Below are 17,940 nucleotides of genomic sequence, written 5' to 3' on the forward strand. Positions count from 1 at the left end.
TTTGCCTGGCAGGCTTTCTTTGCATTTTAAAAGGCATTGATGACACAATACAATCATCGTCGTGCCGTACCCCATAGACATATCATGATTTACTCAAGAAAAAAGCAGTTGATCACAACTTCAACTCATGTCATGCGATGGCCTGTAGCTTGGAGGGCGCGGATGAGAACCACAAAGTCCAGTTGGGCGCAATCGAACCCCGGAGGCTGGAACCCACCGGTAAGATGCGCCGCCGGAGCCGCCAGAGGTGGTCGGTGAGGCGCGACAGAGTCCGCAGGGCGTCAGGTGGGAGGGCATCGGACGAACACGGTCGCTCGGTTATCTGCCAGTGAGAAAGTGCCGCTCCCCACGCCTGGGCTCACTGATCTGGCCATTGGTGGCTGTACGCTGAGATCCCATCACGCAGAAATATTTATCCCACTGCCCTGATTCCGGTACTGGGTTATCACAGCTTTCTGCTGTAATGTTGATAAGGCATCTCAGCTCCAGAGAAAACACCCGTCCTGCTCCAAGCTCGCATTTTTTATTGAACACAGCCCACCCTACACATTGTAGTGGCACGGGCGAGGCGAGGCGGCCGTTCGGACGCTGTCGCCGCACGTCATCGAGGTGCCGCCCGGTAGGGCGCAGTCGTCACCCGGACAGCGTCACCGAGAGGCCGGCACTGCGGCCCGGCCAACGGTCGGCGGTCGGCTCGATTCGATTCCATCAGCAGCGCTCGGCGCTCGGCAGCACGACACAGCGCGCAAACGAGTACAAAACGGACCCACCAGGGCAGAAAGCGCTCATCAAAGCGACCGGTCGGAGCGCAAGATGCGATAAATCAACAGCCCGACCACCAGCGCGCGCACTTAGGTTAGATACCAGCAGCATATCTACAGAAAATCTGGCCAGCAGTACGTCACGCTCATACTGCAACGTGACGTTAATGGCAAACAATCAGCATTGTTAACATAAACACATCCCCAAAACCCTGTTTGATGCCGGTATAGTTAGGTGGCGATATCTGGCGATTGTACGTGAAACACTAGTTTATAATCCTACCGCCGCGGCGCCACCGCCGCGGCACGGAGCCTACCCAGCCTACGGCGCTTCTCTTCTTGTTTGCACTTGGATTTGTACTTTGGTTGCATCTCTCATTGGGATTGCTGATGATGTACGTACGCTGAGACTTTGTCTCCCAGTTGAGGGCGTGCATAATGTACCAGATGCATGACGAAAGACAACACAACGATGTAACAAGTAAGAGTGCGACCGTCGCCGTCTCGCCGTTGTACACCGCTGGGCAGGCTGCTGCTGTCGGTTGCGATTCGTTCAGTTCGGTCAGACCCACGCAGCTCGGGGCCCGCCACCACCCGGCGCTGCACACCACTCGTGGGCAGCGCCGGGCGGCGTCACTTAACCAATGTAAGAGGCACGCACTCGCGGGGTAAAACCGACTCCCTTGAGGCCGAGTCGCTGCCGCGGGTGGCACTCGTGTCCCGCGGGCCGGCCGGCTGGCCCGCCGTACGGCCCCCTGTCTGTACCCCCGGCCGCCCGCCGCTGCGGCCGTCCCGTCCCAGACCGCGGGCCGCCACCCGCCTCCACTGGCACCGCCGCCGGTCACGCCGCGGCGCCACTCCAACGGGCGATCCCGATGTGAAATGACCCAACATTTGGTATCCATAGACAGCCACCAGGCTCAGATGTGTCCCACTAAAAACATTCCATATGATAATCTTTGAACATTATTCCAACGTTCAATCCCCTTTTAATAAAAATACACACAGGCACGAACCAGCTATTGCAACAAGCGTCAAAATGTAAATCTACTGCGATGATCAACATGCAATACAAAATCACACAAATGAGCCATATCAGATTACTACGGTGGCGGACTCATGGGTCATTTCACGGTCAGGACACACCCCTCGCCGGGTCTGGCAGTGAGCCCGGCGGCGACTCACGGCCGGCGACTTACCGCGACACGGGCCGCGACTCTGGCGCCTCCAGCTGCGCCAGAAACGCGTCGCGCTCGTCGCGGTACTCGTGGATAAAGTTAAACTGGCGCACCGACTGGACGGCGCGCGGCCCGCGCAGCCGGCGCACCGCCTCCACCGCCTGGTCGGCGGTCAGCTCCTCCTGCACGTGCAGCAGCAGGCAGGCGGCCACGGTGCAGGCGCGCCCCAGGCCGGTGGAGCAGTGCAGCAGCACGCGGCCGCCGGCCTCCAGCGCGCGCACGGCCGCCTCGAACAGCTGCAGCAGCGCCGCCGGGCCGGGCACCTCGCCCTCGGCCACCGGCCGGTGGCACACGGCCAGCCCGTGCGCCTCGTAGGCGGCCGCCAGCTCCGGCACGCCCTGTTTGGCCAGCTCGGCGTGCGTGCACAGCATCAGGGCGGCCGTGAAGCCGAGCGCCTGCAGCCGCTCCAGGTCGGCGGCGGCCGGCAGCGCTGACACGGCCAGCGAGCGCCGGTAGCCGACCGCCGACAGGTCGAGCCAGCTGAGCGCCAGCGGCTGCGGCCGGCGCGGCTCCGGCTCCGGCTCCGGCTCCGGCTCCGGGGACCGCTCCGGAGACCGCTCCTCCTCCTCGTCCCCGGAGGAGGGCTCCGAGCCGGACGGCGGCCACATGGTGCAGCCGGCAGCGCGCGCCGCTGAAACGGGGAGCAGACGGGACGGTACAGAGCGCCGCCCCCTGCCGCCCGCCCGCCTCCGGCGCCGCCGTGCCGTGCCGTGAATGGACGTCACCAGGCGCCGCGTCCGACAAGGTACCGACTCACTGCAGGTTCGCCAGTAGCGCGAGTGTCTACACCGGGCCGCTGGCTGATTAGTCCATTCACGGCACGTTACGTCACGAATCCTACCGACCCCGCGGAGGTTCTCAGCTACGACCGATATCATCTTCCCGCGTCAGGCCGAGACCGCAGCCGCGCTCGCCAGGTGTAGGAATGTGAGTGCAGGGAACTGGGCAAATAATCGACGCCGGACAATATCAACCCCTTCTTATACCAAGGTGGCCAGTAAGAGACTGGTGTTTTGCCATGAGCCATGAGCTCAGGAGGTCCAGGGTCCAGTGCTGAGCTGGCACTGATGACAAAGGATAGTCTTTGGGGACAGCAGTCCCATTATTCCAGGACTGGTACTGGGTGCAGCAACCACATTCCAGAGAACAACAGCTCCGCAACATTGCTATATGTTTCATAACTGGCTTACAAAGGGGAATAAATATGTATTCCTTGGGTAAGAAGTTTCAACATGTTTCCTGATAATGAAACAGGAGAGAAGGCTCCTTATAAGGTTGTCCAATGTTGACATGCTTACACATGTAAGCCAATGAAAAATAGATGAAAAAAGAGGTCAAATTCTGTCCTAGTAATCAAAATGTTATGAGTTTATGAAAAATGCAAAAAATTAAAATTAAGGGTGAAAATGATACACAAATATTTTAAAATAAGAAGTAATGGCTCAGGTCAAGGCCCAAGCACTCCATCCAAGGATTATGGCCAGTGACTTAGTCACTTAAGCATTGTTGAGGTATGATAAAATAAATATATTAGGTAATTCAACAGATCCACAGATTTCCTGCATGGTTTATGTGAACAGTCTAGCATTGACATTGTTGTAAGGATTTGTTAACCTTCTCTCCTCACAAATGGGCTGTTGGAAAAATTGAGATGTGGGGTAAGATCATGGATTAGAGATTTTCTCATCCATGGTAAGATCCAATAGGTATCCAGATCAAGCTCAGCTAATCCTGCCCTATGGTCTGGTGCTAGTGCAGTTATTTCAAAAGGAATATTCCAATTCATATGTGACTTTTAAATTCAGATAGTAGATTTGTAGCTTAAGCATAAAACACACTATTTAAAAGCTTTCATTGTCTAGCAATGACGAGACTGATATTTAATACTTTTCCAGTTTTAAATGACAATATTTTCCCTCAATTGACCATCCCTCCCTTTTCTCAGAGGTGGCAGAACATGATTAAAGCAAAAAGATAAACAGAATGACCACCCACAATATTGATACAAAACTGAAACACAATCTGGTCAGCTGTTCAGCCATTTCAATTTGTTCTTCTTTCATCACAATCATTAAATTAACTAACGAGGGTGATTATTTTATCCGCACAAGCTTGACTTTAAGCACATTTGATTCATTATCTATTGGAATTATTTCCAACAGAAGGCATGAATTTTCATTCATCTAATTGGCATGAAACAAACTAAGCAGCTTTGTATTATTATCCACATACCTGATGGGGAAGGCTGGGATGAAACGATGGCTGTCTATTCAGCCTGATGCATCGCTCTCTGACCACAACTTAAGTCTTGATATCAGCACCAGTTTGAAGTTTATATTTTCACCCTCTGATAAGCTCACTCTCATCACAAAGAATCTTGTGTTGCAACCGCGACAATAAGACCAGACCTCGTGATTTTCATGAAGCAGGTTGATTCATGGTTTGGACTTCGGATGATAGCACTTCATTCACCACAGCAACATAAAGCAATTCGTAAATAACCCCTTATCCCCATCCGCCCCTCCTACACTCGTCGCAAACTTTCGTTGTCTGCCAACTCGTTTTCGTTTTGCGTTGTATTTTTAACGAACTTAACAAAAATGTTTCTTTTAGAGCTTATGACGTCATTTCAATTCGAAAGTTGATTGGAGCTCTGGTATAAACGATGTGCAAACGCTAGAACTGATCCAAGAGGTTCATGACGTCATATATTATATTTTTAAGAGGAATAAGTGCAAAAACAATAAAAACAAGTCCTTGAAAGTGTTGTTTGGTTTTGTTTTGGAAATAGCGAGATGTGGGCGGACCAGCGGGAGAAGGTAATGCACATCTCTGGGGGCGGCGACGTGGGCATTTTCCTATTTACATCGTCATGTCTAATAATATCTTACAGTACTCGACGTCAATACACGAACGGACGTTGGATGAATTCATTTACACGCGCGTGCTTGGCGTCGCCGTCGAGTCGATCTTGATCTCTGATCTCTGAGTCAACCTCACCAGATTGCGGGCGTGAATGCTGACTGCAGTCTAAAGTCTTGACGGTCTTGACTGCAGCGCAGCCAACCAGTCACATTACGCATTACGCAATGCCTGCGTTGCTAAATCGTAGGGCTGCGTTGCGCAACTCCAACTTGGCAGCAGTCAGGTAACGCTTGAGAAAGCCGTTCTATGCGTTGCGTTAGCGATTTACAGAACCACTTTTAACAGTCAATATATTTTCAGAAGCCCGATCAAAAAATAGTTTCATTCCGCAGTTATCCCTGTGACACGGCCACACATCAGATGGGACCGGGGGACGCCGTACCGCTCGGGACCGGCGGGAGAAGGTGACCAGTGCGCGTGGGACGCTCGGTCGGTCCGCCCGTCCGCCGGCGCTACCTCCGGCCAGGCCGACGGCAGTGCCGCTTCCAGCCCGGCCTTCATCCTGCGCCGGCGGCGGCGGACCGGCCCTGCATCCCACCGCCCGACGTCCGCCCGCTCGTCGGCAGAACGCCGCGGACGGCAGGAAGGCCGGACGAGCGGGCCCGTCAGACAGACACACTACCAGTCAGCACCGCCCCAGCCGGCGCCCGCGCAGCGCGGCCTCACCGCCGGCAGTGGTGTCCGAGCGCCGTCTCGGCAAAAACACCCGGCACATTGGGAAGCAGAGGCACCAGAGAAGACAGCGTGTCCCGCCACCTCGACCCGCCCCATTGGAAGCCGCCGCCCGCCGAGCGGCACATCACGGAGCCCGCGCGACGCCCCAGGACGCCGTAGGCCCTCTACAGCTCCTCCTTCGAGATGCTGTTGTCGTCAAGCTCGTCGGCCTCGGCTGCCGACTCCAGATAGAGACCAAGGAACTCCTCGACAGAGTCGGTGTTCCACTTGTCAATCGCAAGAGTCTGAAACAGTCGCAACATAAACGTCATAATAACACGTCACCACAGGCAGGTTTATCACACTATTTCTACGTCACGTACGGCCTCTTCACAGTTGACAGGCTAAAAATGGACGATATGTGCCTACAGATTTGAGGACGTGTTAAAAAACATCAATCATATTTTAACAGGGCACTCCCATGCGAACAATGTCTGAACCAGCGATGCTTGTTTGTTTATTGAGGCTTCATGGCATACTAAGATTTATGGCCATGATCCGAATGAGATACTACAGAGTGTTCGGTACCTCCGACCTACCACGAGATCCATCGCACACAACAAACGCATCTAGCCTCGACACACTGTAACGAGAGCATAACCATTCCCGAACCTCCGTCCATCTCTCTTCGTCCATCCTCTGCTAGCCTTGTTCCCAGCCGTCTCCCGATCCTGCCCTCCCCATCAGAATGTCACTGACCTCCTGCACGCGCTCCTCCTCGTCCATCAGCTTGATGACGGGGTCGGCGCCGCGCACGTACTTCACCCGCAGACCCGGGTACCGCGCAGGTCGGTCGCTCTTAACGAACGCTGCGAACACGCCACGGGTCTCAGTCAGCCAGTACGGGTTGAGTGAGGGCATTCAACAATCGAGGCGTGAAACTCAAGCACACAAGTCCAAAATATGTGACCTAAGCTAGCAATTAAGCGCTCGTAGTGAACAAGTTCTTCGTGTGCCTACTCAGGATTCAGAAATGGCACCGTACGACATCGAACCAAGCCTAGTTGACGGGGTCGCCGAGCCCCCATTCCGTTGGCACCACGTACCCTGGACCTGCGGGAAGGCCCCCAGTCGTCATCCGCAGACCTCGAGCAGCGCGCGCGGGTAGCGCCGGATCTCGGGGGTGCCGCTGTCGGCTGTGCAGCACTTGGAGCAGTTATCTCTGCGGCAGAGTGGTGACACAGTCAGCGTGAGATAGCCGGGGCCTGGACATTGACTGAGGAAACGCCATACAAACAATTCAGAAGAGTGGATCAGTACTCAGTAAGTCAGTAGATCAACTCAGTAGCTTTAGCTTAAGTCACATGTGAAAGAAACAGCGAAGAGGCTGAACAGTAGCAGTAAGTGCGATGCTGTCAAGCAAGTTACAACGATGGCAATTTGAAATTCTTACAACGGGGAAAACACAAAGTTTACTTCTCTAAATTCTAATAGTTACTCACCTCAAGGCTGTTAAGCTGAAATCTTGCAACTCCTTGCAATAGGAGCAGAGAAGATTGGCTTTGTTGAAGCCCAAGTCTATGCATTGTTCTGATGTTAGTTCAGCAAGGACCTCCGTAACCTGTGAACAGTGAAAATACGGTCAGTTATGCAGCATTTTTCGTCGAGAATCAACCGCTCCATTCTTTTTTACGTAAAATCAATGTATTGTTTCTCTAGACTCGAAGCGCTGTGCAGAGCTGGCTAGCGGTAACTGGATATCGTGACCCTGAAATCGCAAATCGGCACTAGATCACCCTGACGACGGTACACAGGTCGTCGGGTTGGGGCGCTACCGTGACGCAGCGATACGAATTACGCACTACGCAAACATCATCGCCATGAACTACGAATCTAAACGATATACATATTTGGCGACCAGTCGTACTCGAGTTTTCCAAGAAGTGTAACTTTTTCCAGCGTGTCAAAATGTCTCACTACAAGGTGCACACTGCACACCCTCATCACTTTATCTTGGCGAAGCCGGTCTGATCATCAGACTTCAAAGGCGACGGCGACTTGGAAATATCGTTTGGCCAACGTTGGGGCGGCAGGGTAAGCAGCCCCGCCCAATGTACTCCAAAAACGGTGTCAGGTGTCAACATGCGAGGAGTGAACAAGCTGACGTCCCGGCACGCTCAGAGTCCGAGCAGTGTGTCAAGGCCGGCCTCGGTCTAAATTGGGCCGGAAGTCCTGGGACCTACCCGGGCGGACCACCAGCCGCTAGTTTTGCGGCGACGGTCACTCACAACCAGGGGTGCGGAGCCGGAGCCGGAGCTAGAGCCGAAGCCGGAGCCGTCAAAAACTCTGGCTCCTTTTTTGATGAAAATAAAATATATTGACCTAGTTCGGTTTGACAGTTCAAGGCAGTAAAACATGCGGTAATCAAAATATGAAAATAGCCTTGTTATGCAAATACAGAAGCAACGTGCGCCAATCCCATCGTCTTTTTTCTTCCACCCGTTAATTAATTGCATAGGCCATAGGGGGTGTATTGAGTATTGGAGCCGAAGCCGGAGCAGGAGCCGCCGGAGCCGGACCATTTTGCTCGGATCCCGAGCCGCCATGGCATTTCACCCGGAGCGCGCGATTTTTTTCTCCGGAGCCGGAGCCGGAGCCGTCTGAAATTCCCACGGCTCCGCACTCCTGCTCATAATTACCACAGCAAGTGTGTGCAAGCTCCACCGACCCTTCTGCGACGACGTCGACATCATCCGGATCCTGGCAAGGGTGTTGTCTCGTGAGCCTTATCCGGACGAACTCGCTACGGACAACGGGACGCAGTTCAGTAATTGCGAGTTCCCGTCAGTCGTAGCCGAGGCAGACACGATAGCGATAGCTGGATAGCCCGTTCGTCGTCATTCTTCTGCTCCGACAGAGCGGAACGGTGGAACGATTCACCCACACTCAAAAGTGGTGGCTTGTTGCGGTGGTTAACCAGTCTGAGGTTCCATCGCAGCATTGACCAGCACCCTCAGAACACTGCCAGTAACACTTCCATGAACAGAACACTGCCATGTGCAGTAACACTGCCAGGGCGCAGCCGGCTGCAGCTGCCCAGCATTCACCCAACAGTCCACCAGGTGACTGACGGTGTCTCCACGTGGAGCAGCACTCATGTCAAAACAAGTGCCAGTGTCTGCAATTACATGACACGAGACATGGAGGGTGTCAACAGTCGATGAGGCTGGCCTATAACATCAAGGCAAGGTGGTAGTCAATGCTTACAAGAAGTGCATTCCCTTCTCTGCTGCAACTCTGCATGCTGCAGTGCTACTGCATTATCTCAATCCAACTTACATCTAGTTTACCTACCTCCCAGACCAATGACTCAGCCACCTCTACTGAAGAATGCAGACTGAGTCCATGGTTTCGCACTTTGCAGCCAGGGGCGGAGCTTTCTATGCAGTTGGTGGGGCGGCTGCCCCACCAACTTGATATTTTGCCCCACCAATAAGCGTTTTGCCCCACCAACTTCAGCTGATTTCTAAGACTTTGCTGCTTTGCAAATTAATCTTTTTCGCATTGAAGAGCTTTGAAATGTCTGTTTAATGCAAAATAATATGTCTGTAATGATAGGAATTGATTCAGTGTGGGTGGCATTTTATTCAACTTTATAATCGGACATTGTGGGTTTGACGACTTTTTGCCCCACCAACTTCCCTGGAAAAGCTCCACCTATGTTTGCAGCACAAGCTGACTTGGAGCCGAGCAGCATTCCCCACTAAAACTGCTGTAATTTCTCACACCCCTCAGCCTCACCCCAGCATGTCACATGAACTGACTGAAGCAGAATCTGCCCAAACAACCAGGCAGCAGTATTCTGCAACACCCTCAGCCGGTGTTGTAGTGGGTGCCAACTGCCACAGGCCAGCAGATACAGCACGCTGCTGAAGTAATGTGAGGTTTTACCAGTCTTAACCCTCGCCCCGTTGGGGGGGGGGGGGCAATTTGCCCCCCCCCCTGTGGTTTTTCCTGAATAGCAAGAAAACGGCGGCGCGCAGCACCGCCAAATTTTCAGTACCTTTCCGGGCATCAATTTGACACCTTCACACCAAATTTCAAGTCTTAGGTCACCTTAGGTCAGGAGTAATTGAGGTCGAACTGAGGTCATGTTCGACCAAAAATGAGCAAAAACATGCAATCTTGAAACGCTCACCAAATCTACAGTTACCAAGCAAAGTTCTTTATGTGGTCTAGTAGACAAAAAGCGGCGCTACAAAACTGCTGTCTCGGATTTTCAAAATTTTGGGTTTTTGACCCCCAAAAATTAAAAATAAATGATTTTTTACTCAAAAAATAAAAAAATCGAATTTGGAATAATCCGGAATATATGTGATAGTCCCTACGCTCTTCTATGTACATACCAAATTTCTGATCGATATCTCGTTTTTTGGCCAAGTTATAGCGAAAAAAAAAACTGTTCAATAATGATGACGTCAATTTTTTAACTCAATTTTTAGCGATTCTAGACCACGTAGGGCAAAACAAAGACCACCATTGAACTCCCCGTGACGAGCTGCATCGAATCGATACCCATTTTATGCAAAAATATCAACTTTTGAAATTTGACCTAATTTGACCTGACCTTCACCAGAACATAATCTAAACTGACCCCAAGGGCTGCCTGTCCCACATAATCGCATTTGACATAAAATGGACCATAAAACATGTACCACATGATATTTTCATATTGTGACCCTCAGTGACCTGACCTCTGTGACCTGACCTGGTATCAGTGACCTCAAATAACAAAATATGTGTTTGACGAACAATACCCCATCGATGATTTTCAATGAAATGCATTTACTCGATTTTACAACGCATTTCTTGAAATGCCTGTAAACGGTGAAAATTCGACCTTTGACCCGACCTGTGACGTCATCGGTTTGACCTAGGTCAATAAAAATTTGGTCACAAGGTAGTTCCCTGTTGGGGCTATCCAACGCCATTTGCCGCTTGTCGCTATGTTGCGTGGTTCTCGAGATCTTAGGGGGAGGGCCAAATTGCCCCCTCCCCCCCCCCCCCAAAGGGCGCATTGCTCGGCAGACCCCAACGGGGCGCGGGTTAATAAAAAGTGATCCAGGAGTTGATAGAAAAGATAAATATGCAGCTGCAAGAAAGATAATGCATGTATTATGTAAGATACATTCCAAAATTTATTGTAGTCTGGCAAATCGCTCCTAAGATACAGAAGCAAAGCATGAACATGGCTGAAACCAAGATTCTTACAGATAAGGCTGAAACCGCACATTGGGTACTTCTGCGGTGCGCTGTACAGGTCTCGCGGGTTTTAGCGGTAGGTTTTGCACCTAGAAAATTTAGTGTACTTCAGGCTATATCTTCGTCGTCTTAAGCTTATAAGTGTTGAAGATGCGATCGACTTGTTGGTTCACAAGCCGGCCATGCTCGTGTAAAATGGCTTCATCGTAGATCCAGACTGGAAAAAAAATACACGTTATGCCGAATAAGTCCGGCGTAGTGGCGGGATTGCGCCGAAAATTTTGGCGCTAGTCCGGCGTAATTTCGCATGCGCTGAATTCAGCGCATGGGAGGGGCCTAATTTTTCGGCGCAGGGCGGCCGCAGATTTTTTTTGGCGAGAGACGGTCACCGTATTTAGCCGGCACGCTGGTCAATCTAGCAGCAGATTCGCCCTGCAGGCGGCTTTGGAGAGGTTCCGGGACGGGACGTCCCCGCCCCGGTCGTCGCGTGCTCGAACTGGCGAGCCGCCCTGAGTCTTCTCAGCGGAGGAGTGGCCGCCCAGGTGACGCTTCAACCCTCGGCGTGGAGATAGGTATGGAAGATCTTGTTGAACGCCACCGAGCGTCGTTAAGTAATACTGCAGTGGATTCCTGCCCACTGCGGTATCGAGCAGGGTTTATACTTTATAGAGTATCGAGGGGAATGAGAGCACGGATAACCTGGCCAAACAAGTCTGGCCCCTGCCCTCAAACGCCCGCTCGCTGACCAGGACGGTCCATTGTTTGGCCTCGCATCGATGGCGCGACAACTGGTCCGAGTCACTCTTCGGAAGCGTGCCGCCGCTCCCTATCCCCGAAGAGGACCGAGAGGGCGCCGTCTCTGTGGATCGGATGACGGCGGGCCACTGGGGCCGCTCGCTCCAGTACGTGCACCGAAACGGCAGTCTCCACTCCGCGGCGTGCCAGCAGTGCCCAGACAGGCGGTGCCCCGCGGCGCTCTGCGGCGCCGAGAAGAGGCTGATGTGCCGGAGCACGTGCTGCTCCGCTGCCCGGCCCTCGCTGGCTCCTGCTAGCCTCGAACACACGGCTCCGCCGATATTTGTAGGCCCGGAACTTCTGCTCAGGCCTTGTTTCACTGCACGACGCTGCAGTGCGCTAAGGGTATTGAGGTATTGGGTTTCCCTTGGGTTTCCGTGGAAATAAAGAAACTTTTTGGATGCTCAAACATGGGAGAGCATCCAAGGCCGCGGAACACTCTGTCTGGTTGATATAGCTTTGATCGGTAGATGTGCACATGTGCTTTATATGAACGTGGCTTAATTTTGGTACAAACTGGCACCCAATTTTCTGCACAAATCATACAGAAATTTCAGCGCAAAATCACTTGTGCCGAATTCCGGCGCAAGCAGGTCTCACGGGCATCCGCCGTACTGTGTGGATGTTTTCCAGTCTGGTCGCAGATTGATTAGTTTCTGAGATATAACTGGAAATGTTAAAGTGCAAAACCTACCGCTTAATCTCGCGAGAGCCGTACCTACCGACGTAACATCAGGAGTGCAACAGCCTGAAACCTCCAGGGGACCCTGCAACTTCAAACTGAAACCCCATACCATACTTTTCCACTGCCGACTTTCTGAAACCAATGTCAAAAAACATAACTCATTAAACGACAGATTCTAGTATCAGTATAAATTCAAAGGACACTGACACGTCATCCATCCATTGGCGTGCTGACTGCTGACGCATTAGCTGAGCAAAAACAACACAAGTAGCAACAAAGGGAAACTTACCTGAAGTGCGAGGTATCCTAAAAATACTGGTAATATTTGTGTTACATGCACCATGTTCTCATGTTAAGTGGTAAATAGAATATAAACGCCCGAGACACAAACCCCTAGCCTCACCAGAGCGCTGTTCGGCGGCCGGCTAGCGCGCTAGCCCGCGCACACATACGTGCACGTTGCCCCGGCAACGGGCTATTGACCAATGAGAAGCGCGCTACGGGGGGCACAGGTATATGAAAAATCGCAGTGACGTTGCACTTTCCTCGCTTCTCATTGGTCAATAGCTCGTTGCCGGGGCAACCAGCACGTATGTGAGCGCCGGCCATGCCGCATGTAACGGAAGTTGGCACAGATTCAGCACAGATTCAGCACAGCACAGATTCGGTAGGGGGAAAAAAGGCCCCGGTAGAGGGAAACCTTTATGACCCGTTTTCCCCTAGAAATGACGTCACAAAGAGGTAAAAATGGGTATCAATCGAAAGCTCTCGTTTACCCAGACACAGTCCTGCAGGAAAATTCCACTTTTTCCCCATAGGAAAGTTTTTACGGGAAAATCAAAATTTTGGGTCAATGGGGGGTCCCCCCCCGATTTCGTTCAAAATCGGCACACAGGTGCCCCACCACCAGCCGAGAAACTTTCCCCAAAACGGTCCCCGTTGCATTGACGTTTAAGGCCCTTAAAGCCCCGTAAACTCGTAAAAAATCCGTAAATTCGCCCTTGTACGGCCAAAAACGGGGCGCTAAAGTAAAAATGGGTATCAATCGAAAGCTCTCGTTTACCCAGACACAGTCCTGCAGGAAAATTCCACTTTTTCCCCATAGGAAAGTTTTTACGGGAAAATCAAAATTTCGGGTCAATGGGGGGTCCCCCCCGATTTCGTTCAAAATCGGCACACAGGTGCCCCACCACCAGCCGAGAAACTTTCCCCAAAACGGTCCCCGTTGCATTGACGTTTAAGGCCCTTAAAGCCCCGTAAACTCGTAAAAAATCCGTAAATTCGCCCTTGTACGGCCAAAAACGGGGCGCTAGGGTAAAAATGGGTATCAATCGAAAGCTCTCGTTTACCCAGACACAGTCCTGCAGGAAAATTCCACTTTTTCCCCATAGGAAAGTTTTTACGGGAAAATCAAAATTTCGGGTCAATGGGGGGTCCCCCCCGATTTCGTTCAAAATCGGCACACAGGTGCCCCACCACCAGCCGAGAAACTTTCCCCAAAACGGTCCCCGTTGCATTGACGTTTAAGGCCCGTAAAGCCCCCTAGACTCGTAAAATATCCGTAAAATCGCCTTTGTACGGACAAAAAAGTGGTGCTATGGTAAAAATGGGTATCAATCGAAAGCTCTCGTTTACCCAGACACAGTCCTGCAGGAAAATTCCACTTTTTCCCCATAGGAAAGTTTTTACGGGAAAATCAAAATTTTGGGTCAATGGGGGGTCCCCCCGATTTCGTTCAAAATCGGCACACAGGTGCCCCACCACCAGCCGAGAAACTTTCCCCAAAACGGTCCCCGTTGCATTGACGTTTAAGGCCCTTAAAGCCCCGTAAACTCGTAAAAAATCCGTAAATTCGCCCTTGTACGGCCAAAAACGGGGCGCTAGGGTAAAAATGGGTATCAATCGAAAGCTCTCGTTTACCCAGACATAGTCCTGCAGGAAAATTCCACTTTTTCCCCATAGGAAAGTTTTTACGGGAAAATCAAAATTTCGGGTCAATGGGGGGTCCCCCCCGATTTCGTTCAAAATCGGCACACAGGTGCCCCACCACCAGCCGAGAAACTTTCCCCAAAACAGTCCCCGTTGCATTGACGTTTAAGGCCCGTAAAGCCCCCTAGACTCGTAAAATATCCGTAAAATCGCCTTTGTACGGACAAAAAAGTGGTGCTATGGTAAAAATGGGTATCAATCGAAAGCTCTCGTTTACCCAGACACAGTCCTGCAGGAAAATTCCACTTTTTTCCCATAGGAAAGTTTTTACGGGAAAATCAAAATTTTGGGTCAATGGGGGGTCCCCCCGATTTCGTTCAAAATCGGCACACAGGTGCCCCACCACCAGCCGAGAAACTTTCCCCAAAACGGTCCCCGTTGCATTGACGTTTAAGGCCCTTAAAGCCCCGTAAACTCGTAAAAAATCCGTAAATTCGCCCTTGTACGGCCAAAAACGGGGCGCTAGGGTAAAAATGGGTATCAATCGAAAGCTCTCGTTTACCCAGACACAGTCCTGCAGGAAAATTCCACTTTTTCCCCATAGGAAAGTTTTTACGGGAAAATCAAAATTTCGGGTCAATGGGGGGTCCCCCCGATTTCGTTCAAAATCAGCACACAGGTGCCCCACCACCAGCCGAGAAACTTTCCCCAAAACGGTCCCCGTTGCATTGACGTTTAAGGCCCGTAAAGCCCCCTAGACTCGTAAAATATCCGTAAAATCGCCTTTGTACGGACAAAAAAGTGGTGCTATGGTAAAAATGGGTATCAATCGAAAGCTCTCGTTTACCCAGACACAGTCCTGCAGGAAAATTCCACTTTTTTCCCATAGGAAAGTTTTTACGGGAAAATCAAAATTTTGGGTCAATGGGGGGTCCCCCCGATTTCGTTCAAAATCGGCACACAGGTGCCCCACCACCAGCCGAGAAACTTTCCCCAAAACGGTCCCCGTTGCATTGACGTTTAAGGCCCTTAAAGCCCCGTAAACTCGTAAAAAATCCGTAAATTCGCCCTTGTACGGCCAAAAACGGGGCGCTAGGGTAAAAATGGGTATCAATCGAAAGCTCTCGTTTACCCAGACACAGTCCTGCAGGAAAATTTCACTTTTTCCCCATAGGAAAGTTTTTATTTTCCCGTAAAAACTTTCCTATGGGGAAAAAGTGAAATTTTCCTGCAGGACTGTGTCTGGGTAAACGAGAGCTTTCGATTGATACCCATTTTTACCATAGCACCACTTTTTTGTCCGTACAAAGGCGATTTTACGGATATTTTACGAGTCTAGGGGGCTTTACGGGCCTTAAAGGGACCCTCCCACCTTCAAAAAAGTTAATGAATTGGCATAAAAGTGATGTAGCGTGAATCACAAAGAGCGAAAATGAACATCTACCAAATTTTACCGGAAAATATTCACCCGTTTTCGAGATATAAGACTTTTATTTTTGTTTACTTTTAGGGAAATCCGCTGTTTCTATGACGTCACATAAAGGTTTTCTTTACGTCGGCATTTGGAAGCAATAGTTTGGTATCAAAGTGCGACAAATATTGCGCGAATGATGCGTTTATCTTATCAAGGTCAATATATGATGGCCAATAAAGGATTCCAGGACAATTCTTATGGCATTTCTTCGTATCGCAATTCTTCGTCTGCAAATCTTCGTCAGGGCATTTATTCGTACCTATCGCATTACTTTGTCTCGCACCAGGGTATATGAAAATCGGCTCGCATTTCTTCTTCAACGCAAATATATGCAAGAGTAAGCATTGAGGGACAAATAAATACACCGACGAAGATTTGTAGACGAAGAAATGCGGACGAAAAATTGTGCTACGAAGAAATGTCATGCGAGGATTCGTTCGGGTACCATGACATTTATGTGATTTCAAAGTCAAGGTTCACAGCTGATCTGCTAAATCAAGCCAAGAATCCAAACTATCAAAAAACTATAAATATTTGTTTGTCTGTCACAGAGGTCTCAAGCAATATAAGGTTGACATATGTTGGATCAAAAATCTACTGCCACAACTCACATCTCCTGCCTTAGTTTATCATTGTTGTTTTAACTTGCTTTCAAGAGAAACAGAAGCCAGTATCTGATATCACTTCAGATGATTGTTTCAAGATCTGAGTTCAAATGGAAATAAAAGCAAGATCAAGATGAAACAGGGATTATTGCTGTTAAAGTAGTTTGGCCATGATACAACAAGCACATAAATCATTAGCCAAATCAAATACTGGTTGGTTTGTCAAGATGTTTGTTGTCTGTCGTCTGTCGAGCTGCTATGAACACTGAACGCTCTCACTAGAGAGTAGTTTAAGTTGAATGGTAGTGAGCTGTAATTAGACAAAGCAGCTATTCAGTGCTCACATCAAGCCAGGCTAGGAAATGGCATCAACTGTGGTGGGAGGAAGCAGGTTCGGCAGCCCTATGTTGTAAACTTCTGTTATGTCTTGTGTTTGATCAACTGATGTTTTCTGCTCTGTTTTGTGCAGTGATAGTAGCAGGTAACTGCATGCTTGTCAAATTATGTGAATAAACGAATTCATAACATTGCATTTTTCTCTCCATGCAAGGAACAAGTAAGATGTTGTAGAAAATGTAATAGAGGGCTGCATTGCTGATTTTGCACTTTATCAGAGCTTTATTTAGAATTGCTTTCCTGAAAGCTACACACAGGCCACAGTGCTGAAATTCACAATGTCATAGCTTTTGGCAGAAAAAAGAAAAGACTTACCTAGGTAAAATTGGCTGAAAGTATGGCAGAGCAGGTCTCGATGCGTATGCCCATCCGTGTGCTTGCCGAAGCCGAACTGACTGCAACACATTTAACTCTGACCCACCATGGTGGCTGGCATATCCTGAACTTTCACCACTCTAAACAAGACAACTTTCAGCCCTCAGCATTGTATTAAAACACTGTACAAAACACTCAAAATTTGTTTCAGTGCCATCCACGGACAACATCAGTCGCCATTCACCAGGCCAGTAAAAACAGAATAGATAATAGCTTCAAACCCATGTAGTCAGAGTTACTAGGTCTGCACCTCAAAACAAAATCCAGGTGACATTCACCACGCCAGTAAAAAACAGGTACTTAGGTAACGTAACAGCTTCAAATCTGGTAACATGTTGGTCGGACTTTACACTACCATATTTACATGGAATAATATGATACCAAACAATAGTGCAACCATTCTGGACAACAAAAGTGTATGATAAAATTAATTTAGAATACTCTGGCAGCATGATTTACGAGCACAGGCAGGTGTTACCTACCAGCCTTCTCAATGCTCGTAAAACCAACATTGTAGTTTTGATTTTACCTTACATGATAACACACTTGGCTGCAATGGCACATTCAATTTAATACTGTGAAAAGACCAGTTATAACCACTTCACAAGCACAATTGCACCTCATGCCGACATCCTTTTCCAAAGACAGTCAGCAGCGTCTTTCGTCTAAACTGGAAGATAAATCCCCTTTCAACTGTTAACATCAAAAATATTTCTTCATGGTGTGACTGTGATCTCCATATGGAAACCTTGCAGGGAAAGAATTAATGTCAATTGTCAGCTCTTCAAATTTCTTTGGACTTTAACTTGCAGTACCATATCCAGTTTGCTTTGATATTTTG

General features: G+C 49.8%; 2 protein-coding genes across 2 annotated transcripts; both read right to left on the bottom strand.

Moving 5' to 3' along the window:
• Window positions 1–501: 501 nt before the first annotated feature.
• Window positions 502–4,591, bottom strand: LOC122373106 (cyclin-dependent kinase inhibitor 3-like). The gene is made up of 2 exons (XM_043350881.1): window positions 4,232–4,591; window positions 502–2,630 (listed from the first exon to the last, which is right to left on the bottom strand). The coding sequence occupies exon 2, from the start codon at window positions 2,605–2,607 to the stop codon at window positions 1,957–1,959; it is 651 nt and encodes a 216-aa protein (XP_043206816.1). The 5' UTR covers window positions 2,608–2,630; window positions 4,232–4,591; the 3' UTR covers window positions 502–1,956.
• A 609-nt stretch (window positions 4,592–5,200) lies between these two features.
• LOC122373107 (selenoprotein F-like) lies at window positions 5,201–12,738 on the bottom strand. The gene is given in 5 exon segments (XM_043350882.1): window positions 5,201–5,883; window positions 6,338–6,447; window positions 6,685–6,800; window positions 7,081–7,199; window positions 12,610–12,738. Coding segments are annotated over 5 exon segments (519 nt in total). The 5' UTR covers window positions 12,664–12,738; the 3' UTR covers window positions 5,201–5,763.
• Window positions 12,739–17,940: the final 5,202 nt, after the last annotated feature.

The sequence above is a fragment of the Amphibalanus amphitrite genome, unplaced genomic scaffold (assembly GCF_019059575.1).
Source record: "Amphibalanus amphitrite isolate SeventyFive unplaced genomic scaffold, NRLGWU_Aamphi_draft 001443F_arrow, whole genome shotgun sequence".
NCBI classification, from domain to species: Eukaryota; Metazoa; Arthropoda; class Thecostraca; order Balanomorpha; family Balanidae; genus Amphibalanus; species Amphibalanus amphitrite.